General features: G+C 40.3%; 1 protein-coding gene across 2 annotated transcripts in view; it reads left to right on the forward strand.

Annotated features, from left to right (window-relative positions):
• Nucleotides 1-22,713, forward strand: part of adam10a (ADAM metallopeptidase domain 10a) — a 26,056-nt gene continuing 3,343 nt past the window's right edge. The window contains exons 1-15 of one of the 2 annotated variants that reach the window (XM_037095089.1): nucleotides 1-476; nucleotides 5,506-5,656; nucleotides 12,540-12,658; nucleotides 13,166-13,324; nucleotides 16,487-16,590; nucleotides 17,076-17,234; nucleotides 17,422-17,514; nucleotides 17,743-17,926; nucleotides 20,319-20,482; nucleotides 20,604-20,787; nucleotides 20,874-21,024; nucleotides 21,138-21,321; nucleotides 21,439-21,559; nucleotides 21,710-21,930; nucleotides 22,066-22,192. In XM_037095089.1, coding sequence (XP_036950984.1) covers nucleotides 425-476; nucleotides 5,506-5,656; nucleotides 12,540-12,658; nucleotides 13,166-13,324; nucleotides 16,487-16,590; nucleotides 17,076-17,234; nucleotides 17,422-17,514; nucleotides 17,743-17,926; nucleotides 20,319-20,482; nucleotides 20,604-20,787; nucleotides 20,874-21,024; nucleotides 21,138-21,321; nucleotides 21,439-21,559; nucleotides 21,710-21,930; nucleotides 22,066-22,192 — 2,173 coding nt within the window. In that variant the 5' untranslated portion in view covers nucleotides 1-424. Of the gene's footprint in view, nucleotides 477-2,647; nucleotides 2,670-5,505; nucleotides 5,657-12,539; nucleotides 12,659-13,165; nucleotides 13,325-16,486; nucleotides 16,591-17,075; nucleotides 17,235-17,421; nucleotides 17,515-17,742; nucleotides 17,927-20,318; nucleotides 20,483-20,603; nucleotides 20,788-20,873; nucleotides 21,025-21,137; nucleotides 21,322-21,438; nucleotides 21,560-21,709; nucleotides 21,931-22,065; nucleotides 22,193-22,713 lie in introns of those variants that run through there. The other variant, XM_037095091.1, reaches the window with a different exon arrangement.

The following is a 22,713-nucleotide window of genomic DNA, read 5'->3' on the forward strand; positions in this document are numbered from 1 at the left end:
CAGCTCCATAAAATCCTCCATCAGCAGTAGTTTGTTCGTTGCTTGTTTTCAGACTAGTGGCCGAGACGTTCACACAGCAATGTTTCCCCGTCCTTAATTTGAACTAAATGTGGCTTTCGAAGTGATTTATAGCTGGTATTTAGAGTCCCTTGACTTATGACCACAATAGTAGAGGGATGGGTGTGTCCTTGGCTTTCTTGGCAAAATACGCCGGAAGGGAGGAGGGCCTGTCTGTCGGTGTATCTGTCGGTCTGACGTCGAGGTGCCAGAGACAGACGGTGCCGCCGTGTGCTTGGTGATGGCAGCGAACTAGCTAACTAGGAAGGACGACTATACCTTTAAGTGAAAGAAAGCAAACAAGAAAACAATCGGCAATATCGCTGGGACGCTTAGCTAGTTTACCGGGACTCACAGGGACTTCGATATGATATTAGTCAAACTAATTCTCATGTTCTGCTGCCTACGAGACGTTACAGGTAAGTTTGCCGTTGACTCTCAGGAAAAGGAAAGTGCCTCGGGGGATCGTCAGTCGAGCCGCCGCCGCTAATCGGATCAGGCAGTTGTACTCTGGCTGTTTAACTTGCTAGCTAGCTGGGCTAATGTTGACGGTATCTGTAGTGTTTGTTGCTGCTAATCCGTGTTTCCTTGTCAGTGTGGGGAACAGTTCCCCGAATTTTTTTTTTTCTTTTTGACGGGTCCTGACCGGTAAACTAACGTTACAGCGCTAACGTCTGTAAACACAGTTTTGAATGGCTCGGATGAAAGACACTCGGAAGTAATGACGAGAGAATGACGTGAAAACAACAAAGTTTAGCTCTGTCCATGAAGCAGCATGTGATCTATAGATAGCCGGTTACTCATGTAGATATGTGATATGTTGCGCCGTTGCAACATTTGACAGCTATTGCATCTGTCACGCAAATCGCCAGCGGATCGAAACCTTCCACCATTGACCTGCTGTGACCTTATCTTAAAGGTTTATCTGCTCCACAACAGAAAGATCCATAGTGTCAGCTAGCTTGATATCCTCTTTTTTACCTGGGATACATTTAAATGTATTCTGTTAATGTCACCAAAACACTACTCAAAATTAGTTAGGGATGTTTGGGATGTTTTATATTAGTGCATTTTAATGCAACTCACTCAGCTTTCAATCATTTCGTCAAGTGCTTACTTAAGATCTTCTCTCACAACATATCATGATATCCAAACGGATCTCTGAGGACTGTGCGGACGCAGACAGAAGTGTGCTGTAATGCCAGTGATTTTAATCGGAGTTTCCATCTCAGTGAGTCATTATTAGTTAGGAAAGCGGGGCAGATCCTCCACTGTCATGTAACTGAGGAAGAATGCGAGTAAATTGATTTAACCTGAAGATTTCTGTATCTCCACCCTAACGCTTATTCTTATCACTGAGGATTTCACAGTTTTACAGCCTGAACAGTCATTCACAAACATGACAACACGTCAAACAGACACCCTAAAACAAGATGAAGGTGGTGGTTTAAACTGTGTGCAGAAATGGATATCAGCAAGTATAAGTAAAAGATTTCGTCATTCACAGGAATTTGATTAAACATAGCAGTTTATAACCCTTGAGAAGTGCGATGTGAGTTTTTTTTTTTTTTTTTTTTTAAAAGAATGCTGCTCAGATTCAGAATCTAGTTATGCAAGTGGGTTTGAGGGTGAGAGAGAGAACACTGTTCAAAACAGGACGGGAAGGCAAACTAGGTCTTTTTTTTTGATGCACCTACTTTGTTTCCATACTTGTTCTTTTTGACAGTCAGCCGTATGCTAACAGAATTGATTTTGCACTTCCATTGATTGTTAAATATTAGCTTGATCACTTTTCACAAGAAGGTTCTCCGGTGTCATATTTGTTGCGAATTATAAAAATTATGTTTTTATTGATGGAAGATTGTAATTTTTTACTTGCATTTCCCAAAGCCTACATCTGTGGTTTGTTCCAGATATGTTTTGTGGCGTTTACTCATTAGTCTCTTTGTATAAGAAACAAACTGAATGTTCAAAGCTTTTGCTGTACAAGACGTGATTAGGGCAGAGTGCAGCAACATCATCCTTGCGTGCTGTCTGGCATATCAGCAAACACAGCGAGTTCTTCTACAGCAGTGGTAAATAAAGTGTGAACTTATAGTGAGGAAGACCTCTGTTTTCTCAATTCTTACCTTTACATTTATTGAGCAGACAGAAATGTATAACTGCCTCAACTGTTCACGTGAACAAAAGACAGAAACTGTTTGTGTGTACTCTTAAGGGAGAGGAAAGAAGGGGGACAAAAGACTTCCTCATCTGAACTCGCTGCAGACACCTGGCAATTTGTTACTTTCCACTGAACCACACGCTATTTGTGATTGTGAATGGTTTAGCGTGAAGGACTGAACACTTCTGAGGAATTCAGTGTTTCAGATAAATAAGGTTATCTCACTTTTGACACACTGGTCTGCTCACAGTGGTGGTACGTACGTTTTATGTAATGTAGTGGTTTTGTTACAGACGATCTCGTTCAGACCTGATGCTTACTGGTTACAACCAAACCTCTTGCTGTTATTTTTCCAGTTCCGTATGAGACATAATGATGCAGAGAGACATTCTGAGTTGCTCTGAGCTGTGGGTTGTCTGATGTGTCATGCCATCACCCAGCATGCACGGTAATGTGAGGCTCAGATCAGTTGTGATCCATGCTGTTTTCACCTCCTCAGTTCCTGTCAGCAGTTTCCTCTCTGTCAAGACTTGCAATTCACTGGGGCACCTGAGTCTGAACCAGATGAAATCATGATGACATAGCTTTTACAGTAAAATTGACAGTTTTTTTTTTTCTGCATCATTGTTGCTGTCTATACATTTCAGTGAGGTCATCCATTTAAGCCCAGAGTAGGATTTTTACCTCACTGCCAGGTCATAAATCAGTAAATTTTTTTCAGCATTAAGAAGTACCTAGAAAGAGGATTTATTTTAATAGTGTTTAGTGAAAAATGTGTGTGTGTGTGTGTGCACGCGCGTGCGTGTGTGTTTGTGTGTGTGTCTTCTCTATGGCAGTTAAGTGAATGTCTTTGAGCTGTGGACCAAAGATGGTGTCATCTTGGGCTTTGGGAAAAAGTGATCAACATTTCTCACCTTACTCTGACATTTTGAAGACCAAACAATTTATCAGTGACTCAAGATAGTAATCAACAGATGAATTAACAATGAAAGTGGTCGTTAGTTGCAGCTCTGTTGAAAAATGTTTTGAGCGTGAGGCTTTTATAGGTAATGTGTGATATTTTAAATACATTGTATTGAGTCATGATGACAATTTGATTGTTTGAACTGTACCTGAGCTTGATATATACAAGAGTCATTCATAGCCCTGATAATAGCAGATGAGTTCAAATTGTTATGACCTAAGAAATATGCATTTAAGCTGGCATGTGGCCATTTTAGGTGAAGGGGCTACAGTGAAGACTCTTCAGATGAACACTGTTCTGGTGGAATGTTGTAACACCAGTTACACCAGCCCTGTGGTTGACAGGCAACCTTTCCCCCTAACATTTGAAGTGGTATAGTTGTTGACACCACTGTTGCAAAGATAACGGGATCATTTGCATTTTCCTCAGTCACACCAACAACATCACATCATTCATTCCAGATGAAACTGGCGTTTATTCAGTCATTTAGTCTGTTGCAGAAATGAATGGCCAGTTAACCTTCCTTTTCCCGGGTGACTGTGCATTTAGTGGCATGATGAGGTTTATAAGGAACAAATGTAAATGCCAATTCTTTCATTATTCTCTATCCAATATTTACTTTATGAAGAGACATTGCTGGTTTACAGAGTTTGACTCAACAGATCTGTTTAATTTCCTTACGATTGTCTCGATAGTTTACAATTTTGTTCTCATCCAGTGTTAGTCTCTGTATTAAAAGACATGACAGTTAACTTCAGAGTGACAGTCTGTTATCAATGATCATTTTATCTTCAGCTTAACCACTGTCTTTCACCAACTTTCACTTCAGCACGTAAACAACATCACGCAACATGTATGTTTTACTTATCTGTGTGTGTAGGTTTCCTTTTTTAATAGTGTAGGGCTTATATCCTGAAACCAGGATTAGGATGTTTACATACTCCAGTTGCCCTGACAACAACCAAGGATTATAGTGTGCATGTAAAGGCACTCTGTTAGAAAACAGCACATTATACTGTAGTTGCTGCATTCTTTTATTTATGATATTTTTGGTCCTTTTTTTAGTGTTTTGACGTGAGCTGAAATGTTAAAAACAGTCTAGAAATAGTGAATGCTAAGTTATTCTGCAAGCCACAGTCTGCTGATAAATCAGCCTGGTGTTGTCATAGTATTACATATTAATAAAGCTGTCGCATCCTACTGAGATAGCAGATCTGGGCAATCTGAGCTGGCAGTGTTTGTTTTTGTACAAAATCAACATATTCTCTGATTAATTACAGCCTCGCTCTCTCACCCCAAAGTTGTCTTGTTCATTTTCTGTATTGTTGTTAGTTCGGTGTAGTTTGCTGCCATTGGTTTTGTTTGTAAAGAAGGGCTAAAAGAAGCTGATAGTTGAAATATTTTCCTGCTGCATTCATGGACAAGTTACTACTAGCCTGGTACAGCCTCTCCCAGTCTGCGGAGTTGTGACTCCCACCACAGGAAAACAGTGTAGGATCAAAAACACAGGCAAGGTGTTGCTTATCCCTTTTGACAAGTGGGCGTCTTGATATTGTGTATTTTTTACATTCTTTTAATGCAAAAGCTTAGAGCTCACTGTCTGTGCCACGTTTTTAAATGTACACCTCGCTATTGAACTAATCTCAAGAGGTTGCTTTTGTAGCTCACAGCAGAGCATTTCCTATTATGACCCCAAACTTAAGGCAGATACTTATTTAGAGGACTTTTGTGTTGCCTTAGGAATGTAAATTTGCATTAAAACAGCCTGCGACCAATTCAGCCACTGTTCCTCACACAATGACATACAGTAGTACTGAAACAGAACCACGGTCACCTGATGTGCATCATGTGCTCCTCACTTGTGCTTTAAACTGACTTTCTTTGTCTTTGTGAAAAAGAACAAAGACATGGTCAGTCTAAAAGCTGGCCGGACTACCTCTGTGGTCACGCCAATAAGCTGAGTAAGGCTGTTAAGCACGTATAGTGAGCGACAGCTTGTATGATAGCTGGACACTGTTACAGAGATTCATCCCTGTTTTTCAGTCCACTTGTTGTAAATAAGAGTCATCAAAATTAATGAATGACTAAAAAAAATGAATTGATTCTTTCTTTTTTTTTTAGTCAATGGAGCACTGACATTTTCTTGAACACATTAGGCCCTAGTATCTCTCTGTTGTGTCAGTCAAATTGTACATGAAATGGATAAATACACACATTCATAAAGTGAACCAGAAATTGTTGTAAAATGTCAAAGCTAAATGTCTGCCTTGCATAAAATGTTTGTTGACAGATACTGATTAGCTGTGGAACTCTCTTCCAGGTCAGTTTCGGAACCCCTTGAACAAATATATTCGCCATTATGAGGGTTTATCATACGACACAGAGGCCCTGCACAGCAGCCACCAGAGAGCCAAGAGGGCACTCTCTCCTCAAGACAGGACTGTGCAGCTGGACTTCCATGCACATGGAAGGTCAGTTTTAGGTCAACACACACACACACGCACACACATACACGCACACACACACACACACACACACACACACGCACACAGTGTCCTCTTCACTTTTTCATGACTCTCTTTCTGTCTCCTGACTTTATCTCACACTATACTGCTCAAATTTTTTGTGGACATTTGCCTTACCCTGTGCACTACAGTTGCAAACTGAAGGTTCTGTAAGAACTGTATGATAAATCTCCAAAAAGATTCACCAATTTTCTGTTTACTTAGTAAGTCATAGTGTTGTCACCACAAGATTATATTTTCATATGCAATGACTAACAGGCAGTCCCTTCGAACGTGATATGGATATGAAAATGTTCACCCAGTTCCCCCTATTGCTGGTAGATTAATTTATGATTAGGTTATATCTGTATTGAACCATCTGGTTATGAAAATAACTGTAGCCAAAGACTAAATAAATGTCACCATTATCTTGGCTTGAAAGTCCCTGTGTTAAAAAGAGTATGGTATTGTTTGCATTGGACAAGAAAAATGTGAAAATTAAATCAACCCTTGAAATTTGAGTGATTGATCTCAATTGAGTGGTACAAAAGACACTTGCCACTATGATGTAGGTTTCTCTCAGAGCTGCAGTGACAATATTGTGGTTATTTAAAACTCTGAAAAGACCAGACTAACCACATTATTGCCAGCTGTAATGAAATCCTTCCTCTCTTCCCTCATGATAGTGGAGTCTCCTTGTTTTACTTCCACCTCTTTCTGATTCTGCTTTAAATGGCTTGTAATTGGAGATGAGCCCTTGTCAAGGCCAAGTCGTCTGAGTACAGTGGTGCCATACTTGTTTTGAAAACAGAGCATTTCAGGCAGTAATACTGTTAATAAGCTTTCTGATTTGTATCAGCTGAGTTTGTGTCACAGCAGACTGCAGTGGAATGTGTTTGAGTAAAAATAAATGGTGCCAAAAGTGGAACAATTGAATAAATGCAATGAATTCCATTTGCATTAAATGCTGTTGGTGTGTAAATTTAGTATGTCTTCATACACAAATCATCTCTTTGTTTAATCTCTACCAATTAAAGAAGAAAATAAACATTTTTAACTCACCTTTCTGAGTCAAAGACTGTAGATCCGGTGGCAGTGTTTTAAAATTTTATGTCTTTCTGAGTGTAATGATAGGCTTCAGCTCATACTACAGTCATTACTAGACCCCAGTTTAGCCTCACCACATGACATAGAATATGTGGACCAGCAGTCTTGCCTTGCCTCACTAACAATTGAAGTATGTTTTCGGTTGCCTTTAATTTGTGCACAAATATCACCCCTTCAGTATCCACACACAGTAAATCGAATTTTGATATACTGTCTTTATGATGCAGGAAATGTTTGCTCCATTTGCCCCTTTCTGTCTCACTCTCATTTATATCTCACTTTTCTCTTTTACTGTTTATCATGTTATGCCATGTAGAGGAACAAGAATTACCTCAGACGCACTGTTTTTACTGCAAGCCTCCCCCGTGTGTTCCTCTACACCAGGCCTGTTTATTGTAGGTTATCTAGGCCCTGTCAAACAGATCCCTTTCCTGTGTTTTTGTGCTCTTTCCTGTTCATGCTAGCCTCGGACGCACTGCCTGAATTGGTGAGGCAATCACAGCGTCATGTAGCATAATCATTTTCAATGTCTGAGTACTCTGTAGTGTCTAAAGAGGATACAAACCATATAAACATTATTTGGTAGAGGAAATTGTATTGGGGATGGTTTGCAGTTTGATGGAGAATCTTGTCCAAATGGACCAGCAGTATATCTACTGTAAACAAACTCCCATGGCTGCTAGTAGCGAAGGAAACATTACCAGCAGCACTGCACAAACATGGCATGTTGTGGAGCAGGCCAGACATTTTCAATAGAAAGTACACAGTGAAAGATTTATGAACAGTTAGGACAACTTCTGTGAGGAAGGAATAATGAGGACGTGTTGAAATATTGATAGTTACATAGTTAAAGCCCTCTGGATGTGGACAAAGGTGATGCCCTCTGGGAAAAATGGAGCACTTATATTACAAGAAGAGGTGATAATCAACCTTAATGCTACGTATATCCTGGTTTTGAGAACGACTATGACCATACTGCTGTAATGTTTGTGACATATGACCTACTCGCAACCCATGGTTCCCCCATGTTATGTTCACGAGTGTTCATATGTAGGTGTGCATTGGTATATGAATATGTAGTTGTTTATTTAGTCATATGGTTGTAAGCGAACGGGTGCACTCGAGATAACACGTGTTTAGACGTACAGTATATGTGCATATGCTTTGCTTTTTCTTTCTCTTTCTGATGTCTCTTCTGTGTTTATAGGGGCACAACTTGGCAAGCATTTGTACTACTTAGCCACATCTTGTTGTAGCCATACCTAATTCTGTCCATTATACGGATGCTACCTATGTTTTGTGCAAAAAAACGTGAAAAAATAAAGTTTAAAAAAAAAAAAAGCCCTCTGGATGTATTGTCACAAAAAACGCTATGTAAGGCTCTGTTGGTTTGTTGTAACAAGAGAAAAGCCTGTGAATGCCCACTCACATGAGTATTTGTGGCTGGATCAGGTGATGGGACAAGGCAGGGCAGACGGTTGTCCCTGTGCAGAGCTTCTTTACAAAGTGGGGTGCCAATGTGAAATCACAAGGGTTCAGTAGTTTTCAGAGGCCCAGCCTCAAATTCCTGTTTTGGAGAAGTAATCTTCACCCACATATGGAGCCAGAAGTGTTCTTGTATGAAGTCTATTTTTTACTTGCACCTGTACAAAATGTTTTATTTATTAGCTGTTATCAAATAACAAAAAAGACCGGAGTCAAATGTTACATTTAATCTAAACTGCCTCGCTCTCAAACTTGCTGCATCCTCTTACTAAATTCCTGTTTTCAGAATAATTGAAATGCTTGTTCTTCAGCTTATAAGTGTCTTTACCCGCAGCCATTTTCTCGATCAGCAATGCACACATACAACTCTCAACAGAAAGAGGGTGTGGTTATGCTACAACTGTCCCTTCTTGAGCAGAGAGCTTATCAGTTTTTAGGACTGTGTTCATAATAAAGGAGAACACTGCAACACACCTTGACAGTATTGTCATATGTATGCGTCGTTCTCAGCTTTAATACATAAAAAGATACACAATGGTGGAGCTGTCAGCTAATGACTGTCTGTCTTCTTACCACTGTGAGTTTAAGAAGAAATACTGTGTCTTTCCTTTATATTAAATATGGCAAAAAAGTTGAACAACCAACACACAAAGCAACACACGAGAGGATGCTCCTCCAGAGAATGTATTGATTTAGCCAAATTGCTCAAAACTGTTGATACAATGTGTTAAATATACAGTATGTACAGTAGACTGTAGCTATTGACTTCCTGGTAGTATAGCATCTCTGTAGACACTACTTGAGGGCACTCCTTTTCTTGAGCTGGCCTGCTTACTGGGCAAATTGTATGACTGTCAGTATGCTCAGCATTTGGGATACATTTGAATAATTTATCAGTCAGCTGCTTCTGTGAGATGAGCAATGCTGACTTGATCCACAGCCTCACCTCTTCCTGTCTGTAGTGAGCTGTGTTATTTTTTTTGTCTGGAACAGTGATTGTCTTTCTTTCTTTTTCTGACATTAAACCTTTGACCATGTAGTTATTTATTTATTTATTTATTTATTTATTTTAAATTTTGCTGAAAATCTCAATGTAATTTTTCTTCTTCTTCTGTTCTTCTCGTCCACTCATGTTTGTTCTTACTTGCTTGGTAAGTTTGCTCCCAGTCACTGAAAGGCTGAAAGTTTAGTGTTAAGTATTTTGTGTTCCCTTACAATACATTTAGCTTTCACTCTGATCCTTAATGGAAGGCTGAGCTGTATCATAATATAGTATTAGGTTTTATGAACTGAACCGCTCCAAGGGACTTCTGCGTTTCTCTGATTATGACTACAGCCATAACGTGGCAGAGCTTTGGCTGTTTCTGTTATTGTGATTATGGCCGTAACAATGGCACTCCTTTCTTCGATTGTTATGATTATGGCTGTCCCACATTAGTTTTTTAAGCAGTGTGACACTACATGCAGAGGTTGTGTATGTGTAGTCAATTGACATGGAGGTGTTCAACTGTTATCTTGAAGTTACTGTCTCTGATACACACCTGTCATATGTGATAGAGGAAGCAAAGTTTAAAATTGCCTGTGCTTTCTTAACTGATTTTAATAGGAGCAGTAAAGAGTTGTCACAACAAATTAAAAGCGATAAATTAAATTCACATTTCTGTCATGTGTTCTCCTAAACTGGCTGGACATTAACTGGATTAGTTAAGTTTAGCTTTATTATCATAACAAAGGTTGTTTTTTTGCTACTTCCACAAAAACTGTTACTATTTAGGGGGAATTCAAAAATTAAACAAAAACAAGAGCAGCTACATGTCAAGTGATTTTCAGAATAAACAGCACTTGTAGTTGCACAATGCTGTTTTTAAGCTACTACATTTGTGTTTTCCTTGTCAGTGCACAACAAAAATGCCACTGCAGCCAATATTATAATGCCAATTGTAATTCCAGCTGAATGATGTACTTATGGATTCAGCAGCTGTGACCGGTGTGTGGCATCATGGGTCAACTGAGCTCTTGATGGGGCATAGATAAAGTCATGAGGTCATATTGATCGTTGTAAAGCCCATTAATAAGGCTGGCAGAGGCCAAGAACTGTAACGGTTGTGACAGGATGAATAACAAAGAGGGGAATTCACAGTAAATCTCCCGCGGTTACCAGTTCTTTACCAGATCATAACAGACGGCTTGAAATAAGTGAAAAATACACTTAATCCTTTTAACTTTGCATTTATATAAACACAGGCCTGGACAGATATAAAAGAAAACATTGTGATCAAAAACAGGGAAAGAAAATATTACTTTCTTTGGTATCAGAAATACAAACATCAGTTTGCTTCTTTATAGTTCTCCATGCCTAGGTAGTGAAGGAAACCAATGAAAGATATTGTGCAAGTGAAATCAAAGGATGTGTGTGAAATGATAACAGGAATGATGAAGGGGAAACTAAATACTGAGGAAGGTCGAGGAGTCATCCTGTTCAGGGATATCCTGGACTGTGTCTGACCTTTTTCAACGTCATCGGCTGTCTCGCTGTCCCTAACTTTATCTGTACTACTCCTCCACACAGTCTACTGTCTGTCTCTTGTTTCTTTTGGCTTTACTGTTTTTTTCTATTCGTTGTCACACTACAGTAAGCCTGTCTTCACACATTCAACCCCTTTTTATCCTTCTAAACACACCTGGTTCTACAAAACATCTGTGGCTCACGGAAAACCTTTAGCAGAAAGCCTGTTAGCCTGTGTTACAAACTGGAGGAGGTATTTGAAAACTAGTAGGCTATGAAGTAGTGTATTTACAAGTTTGATACCATGTTGTTTGTGTGTGTGACATGATAAAGAGTCCTGCCGCTGGTTTTATGCTGTTCTGGTTGACAACTTTTCGTGGAAATACAAATATAGTTATGTGCCAACTGAGCCAGTGAAGAACAAGGATGTAAACAATGCAGGATTTAAAAGGTTTTGGTGGTTAACTATGAATGAATTTGAAGTGGTTTGTCCCCTTGTGTTAGGCAGGAGTTGCTCATTAGCACACCCCTATAGTCACTGCTGTTTCCCACTGTCACTCTGAGGGCAGCCTCCAGCTGTCTCACCCAGCAGATAAAACTGTGCCCTGTCACCACCGACATACATCCCAATGTCGAGTTTAAAGATGATCTTTGTCTCTGTACCACATGTCTGTAACTTGTGTTCAGCTTCTAGAAGCTTGAAACAATGTGAGTTATACTGGGGAAGCTAAGCAAAAAAAATGCAATCAACAACAACATGACTGAAAGAAATCCATTAAACAGCAGCTAACAGAAAATAAATACCACAGCCAGAAATGTTACCAAGCATCTCCTGTTTGCCTAACTGAGCAGGTTTAATAAGAAATAAATAGTAGGGGGACATGAAGATGTAACATTCTTTTCATTTTCTCTCCCACTTCAAACAACAACTCCTTCCATACAGTAACTCTTGTAATGGTAATTGCTAACGTAGGATCGAGTGTTTTCAGAGATAGACCCATGCTTTGGAATAAGAACAGTACATTATGCTATCAACCTGCATTAAAAAAAAAAAAAAAAAGGAAATATGATTTTTTTTTGTTTGTTTGTTTTTTTCTTTTAAGGAGCAAGTTGTAGACTAGCCTAAAATGTGTTTTGACCTGTTCTGGATTATGTGAACCTAGTCAACTAAAATGGTACCATTCATAAGTAGCTCAGCATGAGTAGTAATGTGAACTTCATTTGAGTCATCTTCAGGAAGCTTCACACCTTGAGACTAAACCATGTGATTCTGAAAGAGATTTTCGATAAGGAGTATTCCTCTGAACCACATTGCCTTCTGGGAAGTTACAGAAGTGTCTCATGTGCACCTCATGTGATGGTTGCCTTTTTGTCGTTTGACTTCACAGTTATGTGAACAAGAGGATTACAAAAAAATGTACTGTGGCCGTGCACAAGTGTTCACGTGCTTTTCCTCATGACATAATGCTCCTTCCGACTCACTGAGTACAGCACTGAGCAACAACCAGTGCAGCGGCACAGTGAAGCTCAGCAAAAAGGTGTAAATAAAGCTTCTTGTTCTGCCAAATTCTCTCTCTCTCTGTCATCCTTTAATACTAAAAACTACGCTGAGAGCATGACATTAGCAGAGCTCCAGGGTTGAGTGTGAAACTTTCAGCAGGACTGTGTGTCATGCTGCCTATGTGTCAGCATGTCAGAGAACAACTTTGCTATGTTGTGAAATGAGACATTTTCTCTTTTTCTTCTCTTTAGACATTTTAACTTGCGGATGAAGAGGGATACATCTCTGTTTTCTCCAGATCTCATCATTGAGGTGTCAGGGGAGGAGACACCCATCGATACATCACATATTTACAGTGGAGACATCTTTGGTAAGTCCGGCTTTTTCTGCGGATGCATGGTTTCTTAACGAGAAATCCAATTAGGATGTTTTTTTATTTTCAATTGAATTAAACGTCTGAATCCCTTCTCATTGTACTATATGTATCACTCTGCAGTATATCTTACATCATCTCTTTAACAATGTCTCAAACATTTAAACCAAGTGACCATGTTTTTATCTAACATATTTTTATGTGCACTGTATGATACTGTATGTGAGTGAGAGAGAGAGAAATTTAAAGTCAATTTTTGTCCAGTGTTTTCACGAGACAGTCCATCACACACAGGACTTACTGTTAGCTTTCATCAGTTTCTTCCTTCCGTTCTTTTTCCACACCCTTCCTGGAAATCTTCCTGCTGCCCGTCTCCAGCAGAGTTCAAATGAGCACAGAAAAAAACGAGGCTTTTCTGTTGTGATTGGTGTGTGTGGGAAATAAAGATACAGAAAAGGATGTTTTTTCGGCGCCTGCTCATCCTCACGGTGTTCTGTGTTTCAGGTGAAAAGGGCACACTGACCCACGGCTCTGTGGTTGATGGACGCTTTGAGGGCTTCATTAAAACCCACCAAGGGACATACTATGTTGAGCCCTCGGAGAGGTACCTTAAGGACAAGGATGTGCCCTTCCACTCCATCATCTATCACGAAGACGATATCAGTAAGTATCTGCCATTGCGTGTGCATCACTGAAGGGTGTTGTGAGGTCTAGGGCAGCTCCAGAATGTACGTGAAGGGAAATGTTGTCACTCACTTATTTTTAGATATATTTTTGACATGTGGTCTGTTGGTTGTAGTACTTTTAACAGTAGCCTTCTCAAAAGCATCTTTGTAGGAATGTATTAACAAAAGAAGAGAGTTTAAGATTTTTAGGGATGCGGAGTATTACATTTTTTCTGATGTACACATAACTTCATTTTGTTCGATATTCTGATACTTGTATATCAGGACAACAAAAAAAACTAAAGAAAGAAAAAAAAAGTTCCATCTTATTTCCCATGACAGGATTGACATATTATTAAAGGTGCAATTTGTAAGATTTTTGTTGTTAAAAAAAAAAATAATAATAATTAAAAGTGGACTGAAATTATCAATAGAATGTGAAGATGCAATAATTTTGACACTATTATTTAAACACATTTTGAGGCGATATTGCCGAAAGCACCAACAAAGCTACTCCGGTGATTTGCTGCCCCCCATTACTTTTTAATTCTACAGGAAGCTAGCTTTTACATACAAATATTCAGTTCGAGCCGATGTCGATATTTGACATGAACGCCTTATTATGCTAAAATAATAAAACTGTGATGTGTGCAAGTGTTGTGAAGTAAGGGGCTTGGGGTCAAGCAGTTAATAGACCAGCCTGAAGAGCTTGGAGAGAAAGTTATGTTTGGCAGACTGGTAGCAGCAGGATTTGGCTCTGGGTCCTTGGCCGTGGTCAAGGTGGTCAACATTTATTGTGGAAGCAGTAGAGCAGCATGACAATGTGTGGGCGCATGACTCAGAGTCATTTCAAAAGTCAGACTACAACCAACCGATGCTCGATTAAGAAACTGCCTGCTTCAGGCCCCAATTGTTTCCTCAAGAAGAACAGAAAACTCAAATGTTTTGAGGAGGTTTCTGACAGGCGAGGTGGGGGTGTCAGCGCACACAGTAAAACAAACACTGCATGAGTAGAAACATCAGTGAGATGAGCTAGTTATGTGACACTCATGATTCCAGCCCACTCATTGCATGAGTGGAAGAGAGTCTGGTATGAAACCCACCCTGGCTTCGGGATGAGTAATACCACACACACACACACACACACACACGCATAAACAGACAGACATGAGGGGGTTCTTTTGAATGGCTGAAGGTAATTTAAGCAAATGTTTAATGCATTTGAAACCGATTTGAAAATTTGATATTAACAAAAGCAAGCATTGAGAAGCCCCAGCAGTGGTTTGTGATCTGTTGAAGTCATCCGCCCACAGCAGGAGCATGTAATTCTGTCAGCAGTGACAGAGAAGAAGCTGGTTAGATGGAACAAAAGGTTGCGGGTTGAAATGAGCTAAAATGAAAGATGAAGATGTTTGTACATCCTTTGGCCTTAATTCCTGCTCTGTATCTCCACAGCAACCCTTATCGCTGCTGACTGTGGGTGGGGTCGGCCCTTATAGAACTTGGGTGCATGGTTTGTTTTCCAAAGTTTACCACAGGTTCATGGTTACACATTTGACTGATGTTTGTGAAGGCAAAAAAAGTCCCCATTTCTCTTGGCTTTTCTCACCTTTTTAATTTTCTGTCCAAATTGCAAGGGCCTTCCGATTAGCAGTTGAATGAGATGGCATTCACTGTCAGGACAAAGAAGGCTTTCTCAGAAAAAAATTGAAAATGCATTGTCAGAGGTTGAATGCGCTGTTTCAGTGTGTGTGCAGTCAGTTCAGTAAACAGCACCGTACTGTTCTCTTTTGTGAATGGCCAGCAGTGGCTGTGAGACTTCAGGCTGGGATCAAAAGTTTTGCAAATGCAAGCAGCTCAGAGGCAAGTGAGTCATTAGTTTTTAACAGTTTGATTGAAGCCAACATCATTAGAACGCACTGATTTGTAGACCCAGCTAAAAAATATTCCATCTTCAGATTAGTTTATCTTTTTGAAAACCTATTTTGTATGCCAACACAACACACACTATGATCAAATAAATCAAATTACCAGTGTCACAGGTGTAATCTTGTGTTGTGTTCAATAAAGATGCCTTGGCACACTGTCTGCATTGTTCATTATCATGGCACTTTGGACAGTGACCCTTATAAGGCTTATAAGGGCAAAATACCGCATGGCTGAAATTAGCCATTTACTTTGACTATGAGCAAAAACCTGAAACGACTAGTGCTATAATCCTCTTTTAACCTTTTTAGTTTTCATGTTAAACAAGCTAAAAATGAACATGCTATATTACTCTTCCCCGATATGTTTGTTCATACCTTCTTTATCTGAGACTGCTTTATCACTGTGACCTCTAAATTATTTGATGTGGGATTCATGTATGGGTGTGGCCGGTGTTGAACTGCTGTGTTGTGACTATCAGCAGAGGCGGTGATTGTATATCGTGAGATTGATCCCATCTTGTTTTTGTGATCCAGGAAAGACAGCTGCTAGAGCCAGATGGTCATGTTATCTAGCAGATGTAGCGTTGTTTGTAGTGCTCCAACCAACAATTGCCGATTATTTTTTTAGTAACCAATTAGTTTAAATGCAGTTTGGTCCAAGTCTCAAGTCTGAAGTAATTTTTCTGGGGCAAGTCAAGTAACGGATTGTGTCAAATCCAGTGGAACATTTAGTTAAGGCAAGTGAAGTGCCAAGACTTCCATTCAAGACTCAAGTCTAGTCGAGTAAGATTCATGATCTGAACTTGTGACCAAAAACACCGGAAACTCTATTCATATTGTACACAGACTTTGTTTAAAGGCCCATCCCATTTGCCCTTTAAAATTCAATGCAGCAGAATGTCATTGAAGTGTGTATTAGCTTGGGGAGAGCACTATTACACAGCTGCTGTAAAATGGAAAATGTCTGGGTTAAGCAGAGAAGCAATTGTTTCAATCAGTGGAGGAAAATCAAGTGTAATAACTTTTTCTGCTCAGTTGACTGATTTAAAGGAAATAGAGGAACTCTGATGTGTGGAGAGAAAATCCATATCACTCCCACTTCGTTTTTTTTTTTTTTTAACGCAGCACCAAGACTCACACTTCAGCCCTGCTAAACATGATTTCAAAGAGGTCCATGGTTCAGTGTAAGCTCTTCTCAACCATTCCCTTATCTTCTACTCCCTATCTACCAGATTATCCTCATAAGTATGGCTCAGAGGGCGGCTGCGCTGACCACTCAGTGTTTGACAGGATGAGGAAGTACCAGACATCTGGAGTGGAAGAGGAGCCCGTCAAAGTAAGTGCCACTGCCAGCATCACAACAAAGCCCCTCCCCCTCCTTGCAGCTCATAATTAAACACACAGATGGACAAAGAGATTAAAAAAGATTGTGTCGCTTATCTATCCCACCTCACACTAACAGTGAGAGCAAGTGTATTTTTTTTAGCAAAGGTGTAAATGCTTTCAGTCTTACACTTGATTAGTAGCCATGATGAAGTCACACTAAGAGCTTTAAATACTCTTCAGGACAAATGAAGAGAGTCTTTTTCTTCCTAACGATGGGTGAATTCACCATTCCGACAGTACTTAACTATTGTTATAAAGGCTTGCAAAAAAAAGAGAAAAAAAGCTTACTATAATCAAATCTGTATTTAATTAATTAATTTAATTTGGCTGGGGATAGAGTTGGGCATCTATTTTACTCTCCTCAGTTTCTGGCGACTATGCCTTCCCCGCTCCATCTCCCTTTTCTTCATGCTGACTGTTGTTGTTTTTGTACAGGGGGTGAGCAGTGCGTTGGAAGAGGAGAGCTCCTACGGTCCTGTTATACTGAGGAAAAAGAGGGCAGCGGCTAAGGAGAAAAATACGTGTCAACTCTTCATCCAGACCGACCACCTCTTCTTCAAATACTATGGTACAAGAGAGGCTGTCATTGCACAGGTACGGTCACATGCATACAGAAGCTGATTGAACATATTTGCTGGCACCTACAACTCAGATATATGACATATCTTTAACTAAAGGCCTGATTAGCAGATAATGTCATCAGGCAACAGAATCATCCTTTCACCATCATTCTCCAGAAACTAGCTATCATGAGTTGTCTGAATGATGACTTTCTCTTCAGATCTCCAGCCACGTGAAGGCCATTGACTCCATTTACCAGGGCACAGACTTCCTGGGCATCAGAAACATCAGCTTCATGGTTAAAAGGATCAGGGTGAGTTGTTTGCTCACAGTGAGTTTGCTTCTAACCTCTGGTCAATTGAATGTCAGTTGCCACTTTGAGTGCAGAACCAGTTTATACAACAACTGACCTGAAAAGGATCAGGCTGCCAGAATTTTCTTCGCCAAAGTCTTTTTAGTTTCTACAGGGTCTCTCTGTATTGTGGGGGTCTCTCTCCTTTGTCACTTCTGGTCCATAACTGTTGAACTCTTATTTCTTCAGATAAATACCACCAGTGATGAAACTGTAAAAAACAACCCTTTCCGCTTTTCCAACATCGGAGTGGAGAAGTTTTTGGAGCTCAACTCTGAACAAAACCACGACGATTACTGCCTCGCCTATGTCTTCACTGATCGAGACTTTGATGATGGGGTTCTTGGTTTGGCTTGGGTTGGTGCTCCTTCAGGTTGGTACACAACACAACCATAACACAAACACACGCACAACCCTGATAATGACTTCCTCCTTTGGTGAGAGACATTTTAGCTGGGTCGGTGCTTTCAAACACAAAGACTTATTTCAGTTGAAAAATATTCCTCCTATTTACGACACTGACTTCTGGCAGAATAGTACACATTTTTCATCTGTGATTTTGTAAAAGCAGTATTATATAGGAATTGGCTTTTTATTAAATTTTGTGAGTGCAACACATCTAGGACCGCGAAAAGTTTAAACCGTCTCAACTGATAGTCAAATGCAGCCAGACTCCACAGTGCAGTTGCCAATCACATAAGTTGGAGATCAGGCAGGCATGTTATTTAACGTGGATAAATACTACACAGGGAGCACAACAGACATCTCTCTGTTTCACTTTCACTTCAGGTCTGTCTTGTCCCCCAGTTTAAAACACAGCAATGATCTGCCTCATCCTGGTTGATTAGTGTTATTTTTCATCCGTCCATGAGGACAAACAATCACTAGTAGGACTAATATGCCAGTAGCATAACAACATAGCAGTTTCGTCTGTCGGCAAACAAAATATTACTTACATCCTCCCTGTCGATGCACATTACATAAATCAACATATTTATGTAATCGATCACATCGATAGGTCCATGAACTAATTCTGGCCGCTATCCAGTATACCGTACAAAAGCGTAAACTTAAATATTATTTTCTGTGCAAAAAGAGGGTTCCAGAGTGATTTATCTTAAAACTCAAACATTATGGTCAGAGGATGTAGAAGAAATGAGAACACTCTGTCACAGTGATTAAAAAGCATTTATGATTTGGTCATTATCAATCGGCTTATTTTTTTGCACAATGGTACAGGAGTCTTTGAAAGTCACTGTGTTGGTCTTAAAATATATTTATCTCCTGATATGGAACAAGGTGGAAATGTGGCAAATAGAGCAGATGTACACACCTATAATGCTATCATGATTTTAGAATATGTCAGCTGGTTGATATGAGGGTGTAATTGAACGTATTCAGATGCTTTATGTCATAAATTATACTAACAAACTATTGCAATCTACACATAGGAGCATTTATTGTATTTTTAATTGAATATCTGAATACTAGTATATCTAATACTTTTGAGAAAATAGGTCTATTACAGAATCATATGTATTTTTGATGTGGTCCAATTGGAACGCCTCTGCCTGTCCTCATTTAAACTGCATCTTTCCTCACAGACACACCATGCATGCATGAATGATAGTTATAAAGGGTTCTCTTTCATTGGAATAAGTTCAGACACCACCATCTCAACGTGACGAATACAGCAACAAACACAGACGATCAATACGGGCAAATTAGGAACGCTGTAAGCTAAAAGGATCGATTGAGTATAAGAGATGGAGAGGAGATAGGTTGTAGCTAGCAGCGGGCTGATTGTTTGAACAAAGGGAGACTGGAACAAACGGCCATCAGGGATACTGGTCAAGCACATCTAATATGGATCCTATTTCATGTGACCAGTTGGTGTTGAGATATAAGTGGCTTCAGTGGAGGAGCTACACAAGCACACACAGATACATATATGCAATAAACAAACATTTAATGTGCAGGCAGACTCATGTATACTTGCACATAATGGACGCGTTGTGTTTTCACTGTAAGTGGTTTGGTCTCATGTTTCTGCACGAGTAGAAGCTGCCTCCTTATGACTGGGTTTATGGATTATGGAAAAAGCAGCTGCAGCAGTGCAGGCATGCTTATTGTTCACGGTGTTTGCAAGTGTCTTTTGTTGTGCTATTCAAATGGATGCTTGTTTTAGGCATTTTCATTTTTAGATGATTTAAAGTACAGAAAAAGACAGCTAGCTGTCACACCTTTGTATTCACCACTTTAGAATGCTTGACCATGGTAGTATATGGTATTCTTTTGTGTAAAATCATGTAAATGCATTTTAATATTATGATTGAGGGCCAGCCTTTATTTACTAGGATGAGGACTAGGACCACATGAATGTGTTAAGGTAACTAATAAGAATGATGGCCAAAATTAGGAATATTAAGACCACAGTCTACAGTAGTTTGGAAAAAGAATGATTTTCCATTGCAAGCTGTCACCTTTTCTTCTGCTGATGCAGTTGGCCTGTGTTTGTCAGGCTGGGAAAAAACTCATTTTAGACTTGACTTATAAATGAAGACCAATATGTTTCTGGATTTATGGTTAAACTGACACTGCAGAGACCTGGCTGATACATTGGTCGATATGGTATAGAAGAATAACTTAAGCTAACGTTTCCTTTCTCCGCAGCAACAAACATGTTTGTGAAGCTGATGAATCCATTTCCAGTGAGTAGCACAATATTCCATTCTTATCCTATATTTCTTAATCTCATGCAACAGGAAGCTCAGGCGGGATCTGTGAAAAGAGCAAACTCTACTCTGATGGGAAGAGGAAGTCCCTGAACACTGGCATTATCACTGTGCAGAATTACGCCTCCCATGTCCCTCCCAAAGTGTCACACATCACCTTTGCTCATGAGGTCGGGCACAACTTTGGCTCCCCTGTAAGTGTTATGATTTGAAACACTGGTCTTTGCCAGTAAACTTCTTTCTCTTGCCAAGCTGTACAGCATATTGTATGCAAACTGTCTCTTCAGTCTCTTTGCCCTTTGTCCTGTTTTACAGCATGATTCCGGGACCGAATGCACCCCTGGAGAGTCTAAGTTGCAAGAGAAGAAGGAGCAGGGCAACTATATCATGTACGCCAGAGCCACATCAGGGGACAAGCTCAACAATAACAAGTTCTCCCTCTGCAGCATCCGCAACATAAGTGCTGTTCTGTTGAAAAAGAGAGATGATTGTTTTGTCGGTAAGTTCTCTTTTATGAACTCAGTTGTTCCTGTCTGTGTGTTAGAGAGAGCTCCCATCTTCATGCTGGTGTGTCTGTGTGTATAGAGTCCGGCCAGCCTATCTGTGGTAATGGACTTGTGGAAACTGGAGAGGAGTGTGACTGCGGCTACAGTGATCAGTGTAAAGACCCCTGCTGCTACAGTGCCAATGAAGGAGAGGGCAAGAAGTGTAAACTCCAACCTGGCAAAATCTGCAGGTCAGATGTGATGTGCATGCCTTTACAGCACCGTCCTGTGATTTGTGAAAGTATTAAACATTGTTGTCAGTGGGACATTTTTGATTGCATATTTATAATTCTTAATTCCACAGTCCCAGCCAAGGACCATGTTGCACAAAAGAGTGTACTTTCAAAGGCGCAGATGACCGATGCAGACCGGAGTCCGAGTGTGCCCTAGAGGGCAAGTGCAATGGAGCCACTGCTCTTTGTCCCACCTCAGAACCAAAGGCAAACTTCACCTCCTGCCATTCAGAAACACAAGTCTGCCTCAGTGGGGTATGTTATTTTAAGTCACCTTCCTGCTCTTTAGTTCCGTGTCTGGTTTGTGCAGTTTTTGGGCTTGTGTTTGTATTTAAAGTGTTTTTATGTCTGCAACCCGCTTGTTTGGACCAGGTATGCTCCGGTTCTATTTGTGAGAAGTATGGTCTGGAGGTGTGCACCTGTGCCAGCAAAGATGGCAAAGATGGCACGGACGAGGCAGCAGAGCTGTGCCACGTGTGCTGCATGGAGAAAAGTGAGTGGCAGGCTGCAAACACACGCAGTAGTAACATTAAGCCTTAATTCTGTAATATATGACATCAGTGTCTGTTACTTTTACTTTTGAGTTATTGAGCTGGAATATTGTCAGTACCTCAAGAGTAATTCCTTCTCCTTCTGCTCACAGTGAACCCCAACACCTGCAGCAGCTCTGGCTCCGACAAATGGGCCAAATTTTTCAACAAGACGGTCACGACGCTGCAACCCGGCTCACCCTGCAACGACTTTAAGGGTTATTGTGACGTCTTTATGAGGTGTCGTCTGGTGGACGCCGACGGGCCTCTGGCGAGACTTAAGAAAGCCATCTTCAATGCAGAGCTCTACGAAAACATTGCCGAGTGGATAGTGGTGAGTGTGTCAGTCAAGGAAATGACCTGTTGTGAAGCGCTGTCAACACAATGTCACAAACGCACATGAAACTATTTCTGTTGCGTTTTCTGGCCTGTATTAAGTCATTCTTTAATATCACCCTTTGTTTTCCAGGCTCACTGGTGGGCAGTGCTGTTGATGGGCATCGCTCTCATTATGCTAATGGCCGGCTTCATCAAAATCTGCAGCGTCCACACCCCCAGCAGCAATCCCAAACTCCCCCCACCAAAGCCACTGCCAGGTACAGTACATCAAAGATGCAGATGTTCATATTTACATCAAACCGTTGTGGAATGTTTCAGCGCCCTGCATTCATTTTAGTCAATAGAAGTTTATTGTTAATCTGGAAAATATCCTGCCCTCATCACATATCTTTGTCGTAAGTGTTTGAGGGATCGTTGTAAAAAATGCATTCTGTTTTTATTTAAGCATTGCAAAGCGTTACAACCTTTTTGGAATGGAGTTGTTGGATAAGATGACTTAGATAAGTGTTTTTCAATCCTGTTCCTGTGGGCTCTCAACGTACCTGAAAGAGAAGGAACGGTCATTACGTCATGAGTCTTGGGTGCAAGACTGTGGTGACAGCTGTATTGAAGTCTATGGAAGATGGATGTAGAAACAGGTTAAAACACAACATATCTATGCCAATGAGTTCTAATGAAGAAACACCTCCAGAGAATGAAAGAACAACGTGACCCTCAAGTCTTTTTAAGGTTCCTTGGGGTCCTCTCTCCTGCACATTTCGATGTTTCCTGCCTCACC

Source organism: Acanthopagrus latus, chromosome 4 (genome assembly GCF_904848185.1).
Source record: "Acanthopagrus latus isolate v.2019 chromosome 4, fAcaLat1.1, whole genome shotgun sequence".
Lineage (NCBI taxonomy): Eukaryota > Metazoa > Chordata > Actinopteri > Spariformes > Sparidae > Acanthopagrus > Acanthopagrus latus.